This window comes from Physeter macrocephalus, chromosome 12, assembly GCF_002837175.3.
Source record: "Physeter macrocephalus isolate SW-GA chromosome 12, ASM283717v5, whole genome shotgun sequence".
Lineage (NCBI taxonomy): Eukaryota > Metazoa > Chordata > Mammalia > Artiodactyla > Physeteridae > Physeter > Physeter macrocephalus.
The window spans coordinates 83,891,730-83,896,729 of record NC_041225.1 but is presented as its reverse complement, the minus strand read 5'-3'; the positions used below and the strand labels follow the sequence as shown (position 1 = coordinate 83,896,729).

Sequence of the window (5,000 nt, the reverse complement as noted above, 5' to 3'; positions counted from 1 at the left end):
TATACCATACAGAAAGTACGACTTCTAGTACTTTCCTGGTTTTATTTGTTACACTGAAATTAAATACAGCTGGAATTTATTTTGGTGGAAGGAGTGAGGTAGGGCTCCAACTTCTCTTTTTCCTTCCAAATTGCAAGCCAGTTTTCTCAAAATGATTTAATGAAGAATGTAATTTAAAAACTTGCATGTGCCCAAAATGCTATTTAAATTGAATACTAATGAAATCTTGGAAAGAAATTGTGGCGTGATTTTCTGTTTTCAGATGGTTTTATTCCAATTAAGATGACCTCAAGGCTTAATGAGGACTTGTAAAGAAACAGATTCAGGAACTAGTACTCTTTTACCTACAAAAAATATAAGAGGAGGAGGAGCTGAATGGAAGCCACTAAGGAGAATAAGGTGCAGAAATAACAAAAATATTTTGAAGTATATATAGATAGAAGGGTATTTATTGCAGCACTGTCTAGACACTGCCTGATTTCTTAAGCAGATAGCAAACCTCTAGAGTCCTTGTTCTGTGAGTCAAATCAATCATAGCCACATTTCTGTTACAGGCAGCCAAACACAATCCTGACTGATACACTACATTTATTTTTTTTCCTGCGTGCTTCTATATCTCTACTTTTACTTCATTTTTCATTTAGCATGGGTTACTTTTTTTTTACTTAAAAGTTTTTTAAAAATATTTTTAAACAATTAATTAATTAAATTTATTTATTTAGGGCTGTGTTGGGTCTTCGTTGCTGCGAGCAGGCTTTCTCTAGTTGTGGTGAGTGGGGGCTACTCTTCGTTTTGGTGCGCAGACTTCTCACTACAGTGGCTTCTCTTGTTGTGGAGCATGGGCTTTAAGCGTGTGGGCTTCAGTAGTTGTGGCACATGGGTTCAGTAGTTGTGGCTCACGGGCTCTAGAGCGCAGGCTCAGTAGTTGTGGTGCGTGGGCTTAGCTGCTCCACAGCATGTGGGATCTTCCCAGACCAGGGCTCGAACCCATGCCCACTGCATTGGCAGGCGGATTCTTAACCACTGTACCACCAGGGAAGCCCAGCATGTGTTACTTTTTAAAATCTAAAACTGTTGCTAAAAATAAAGAATATGTTGAATGTTGGACAGCTAAAGAAGAAATGAGAGTAATCAAGACAGTGGAGAGTTTATTGGAGGGCACAAAATAATTTGTGCAATATAATTTAATTTGCAGAGTGATAGCCATTTTTATGATCAGGATGTTAAGCACTTGAACAACCTACACTTCATTTTCATAACAAAGACACAACTAGGAAAAGAGTTAATTTTAAGAATTTATTATTTTTTTTTAAAAAAGCAACTTCCAGGGTTTGTCATTGTACACATTTAGCCCAGTCTCCTATAGCAGGTACAGCAATAACTGATTTTTATAACATTGACTCAGAGGCACTGAAGATCCATACTGTCTTACGAATTATCACAGAGAGAAGAAAGAATTAGAAGAGTTTAATGTTAAGTGTATTTAAAAAATCATATTCTAATTCTTTTAAATTGCTTATCCAAGTATGATAATATAGTAGAGTTCAGATAACTAGAAAACACAATTGACTAGAACATCCCATTCCCATCTGGTGTGCATTAATAGGTTTTTTACGGCATATATCTTTATATAGTTTGCAAACTAATTCAACCCACTTTTACACAGCATTAATTGTTTTTTATTGAGTTGGCACTGGGCTGAAATTGTTGCTCATTATCTCATCATTACTTTTTTCTAGTTCTTGGATGGATTTCCCTCATCTGACACAGTGTTTGGACTTTAGTATATATGAGACTTCCAGATTATCTCTGCCCATTCTAGTGATATTTACAATGAGGTTATCCATGGCCAGATATCCAAGACTATAAATTAATATGTCCACTAGCTCTGTTTTTGACCTTGGTAAAAGAGAGACCTTGTGTCTTACTGGAGTACGGGCCAAGCTCCAGGACAGAAGCTGTTTGTGAACTGGTCGTCAACAGAGGTAACCACTCAAGGTTCTTATTAATGCTGTGCAAACAAGGGTCTCGTCATTTCAGTAACTATTTGTACATTTATAAAAGCAATACAGTCATGGGAAAAACCAACAAGCACAGCTTGGTAGAATAACCTGCCATGAAATATCATTGGCCTTATAATAATTTACTACAACTGTTCCTTTTATTCACACTGGATAGGAAATGCTTCCATCTAACACATGGAATATGAATATATACAACAAAAAGTTGGCTTTTATTAAAAAAAACTTCAGGAGGACATTAACATGAGGGTTGAAAAAATAATTTTGTGCAGTTTCCTAATCACAATCATATGTCTGCTACCTTTTACAGGGAATGACACAAGTTTGGATAGATTTTATAAACCAGTTAAAGAATTTTCCTGCCTGTAATAGCCTACTATTAAAATATTACCTTGTTCATACAGTATAGAGGTTTCTCCTTCTCCACTGTAATTCTAAATGACTGGGGTTGACATGAAGAGTCCCTTTTAAGGACAAACCCTGCTAATCCTCTTCAAAGTCATCATATTTTCGCAGTTCCCTATTTCATCTAAAAGTTCACCAAAACAACATCTTGGAAACTGCACAGGGCTTCTGGCTGATGTGCAGTTGGGATCCTGAATGTTGCATTCTCACCTGATGCCTGCCATCTTGATGCACAACAATGTCAACATCTTGGCTTGAACTTTCTGATGGCCGCAGTGAGCTATGCAGCAGTGGTGTAGGGTGGACTGTTTTGTACCGCCAGCAGTCAAAACAGTGGCCAGGGGCTCAGTGCCTCTATGCTGTGAGCCTGGGGGACCCATTCGCCTATGGAATGGTTCTCTGGAGTCCAGCAATGTCACTGCAGGTGGCCAAGACATTCTGACACCTGCTTCATGGAGGACTATACTCAAGAAGAAACCTAATGTTCTAAAAATAGACAATATGGGCCAGGTTGGGGGGGCAAGGGAGGGAGGTTGCTTTCATAAGCCCTGGAAACTATCTCTGATTTTAGCTCTATGAGGAAGCTGGGAGAGTCTCTGGCAGCGGAAGGCTGGGAGAAGGGCAGGTCTGAGGTATGCTTGGGGAAGTGTCAGTTTGGTGTTGGCAATGCAGATTTAGTGCCTGTGGACCCCGACTAGGGCACTCTGCCTAGATCTATTCTCCCCTGACTGTACCTTTTATGCCCAAGGGTTTCCCCATTCCCCCCCACAATCCTTGTTTGCTTTTGCTTTCTAAAGTTGAGATGGCAATTAGGGATAATTTATGTCTCAGTTTTGACTAATTAGTGGTGGCTCTTTGGAATTATGATTTGAGGATTGTGTAGAAATCATTGGGCTCCATGGAAGATGGTGCTGTGATTGATTAGCAATGTCTGCCATGGCTACAAGCATTGGTGTGTATGGAATTCATGCTAGGTCCTATGTCTCTATTCTAAGTAAGATGAAAGAATGAGGCTGGCTTGATGGGTTTTTGAAGGGTCTTTGGAGACCACAGCCCAAAGCACTAAGTTTGCATTTACTTTATATTTTGCTTCATTCCTGAAAAGATTTAAGGGTTTTGGGAGTGGAATTTTAAGACCTGTGGAAAGTTGGAGGGGGAGGTAATTTTGAACAGGCTGGTGCAGGAGGCCCTAAACAGTGGCCTCTGTTTTCACCCTTGGGTGATGAAGCCTAATGTTTACAAAGTGATTATAGAGCTTACTGGTGATAGCAGATTCAGAAAGACTTGGAGGACTGGAGTGGTTCCCAGGCATGGTGGGAATTTCAGGCAGCTGATAATATTTGTGAGTATGTTGAAAAGCCAAGGAGAAATATATTTGTATCCACAAACACATGCTTTTTTTTGGATAAATTCCTTAGTATGTCAGGCCTATTGTCTCTCAGCTCTATCTAGAAGTCTCTGGTGTACAACTTCACCGAGAAAAAAAAACAAAATCAGTGAAATTGTGTGGTAGGTGCTAGTCATGCCATTTTGGGAAGATCAACTAATGTTTGTCTCTGGAAAATAGGATCAATCACTTCTTCGTATCTCAAGTGATTTAAATCGAAGCCAAATCTTGATTTTTTAACATGAGGCATTAACAAGTTGCTCTTTGACGATGCCGTTGTCTGTTGATTTAGGGGCCATGTTGGGCCAAAGCCAGCCACCTCCAGCTGCTGATGGCCTGTGGGTTTTAGAAACTGTCTGATGCTCCCATCAGTACTCGCCTGTCAGCGCACACACCTGATTTCACTTACACAGCAAACATGGTAACATACCTTTTCCTTCAGTAAACAACCGCCCTCTTCCTCACTTGGAAACTGGGAGAATTTGGAAGGAAAATAAGGCATATCTTTTTACTCCTCTGCAAATCCCAGAACATGCTTTTGGATACCTGTATGATGTTGAGTTTCTTGCCACAATGGTGACCCCAATCTTTCTCCAAAGATGTAGGCAAAGGGTCTCGACCTTCCTGGGTGGCACATAGAGGTGAGGATTCCTTGGTTCCTAGGCCAAGGGTCCAGGGTCAAGTGATGGAGGTGGAGTGAAAGAGGGAAGGCAGCATTTAGCAACCCAGCAATGTTATTTCTTATCTGACTCTGCATTTCACCCTCAGAGAAACGATTTTCTTATTGATCTCCATGAGACACGATCCCATTTAGAGCATCTCAGCAGTTTCAGTGTCTCTGGAACCTTCTAGAGGTGATGGCTGGCTGGCTATAATTGCGACTGTAGTTGCCTCATTGTTTGTTTTCAGGCAATTCAAAATTTCGATTTCTTTCCTCTGATCACAATTGTCGGTGTACTGGTGTTACAAACCAATTTTTAAAGTGTGTGAACGTCAGTGGGCTTTATCACCACTCATTTCCGAAGTGGAAGCCCCCTTTAACTGGAAAGACTTGTTCTAACACCACAGAGGAGCCTCCTCCCCAAAGTTTCTGAGAGAACCCAGAGCATGAACTGTGGGTTCTAGACAGAGGGCCTAGGAGGTGGTCGGGAGGGGGGTGGTGCCCTGTTGGGAGGGGGAGCCTGAGG

At 40.8% G+C, this 5,000-nt stretch overlaps 1 protein-coding gene across 1 annotated transcript in view; it reads right to left on the bottom strand.

The window, feature by feature from the left end:
* Positions 1-2,919: 2,919 nt before the first annotated feature.
* ANTXR1 (ANTXR cell adhesion molecule 1) overlaps positions 2,920-5,000 on the bottom strand; it is a 249,725-nt gene continuing 247,644 nt past the window's right edge. Inside the window, exon 19 of the mRNA XM_028496612.1 lies at positions 2,920-5,000. This exon is cut by the window's right edge and continues 88 nt beyond it. Coding sequence (XP_028352413.1) covers positions 4,935-5,000 — 66 coding nt within the window. The 3' untranslated portion in view covers positions 2,920-4,934.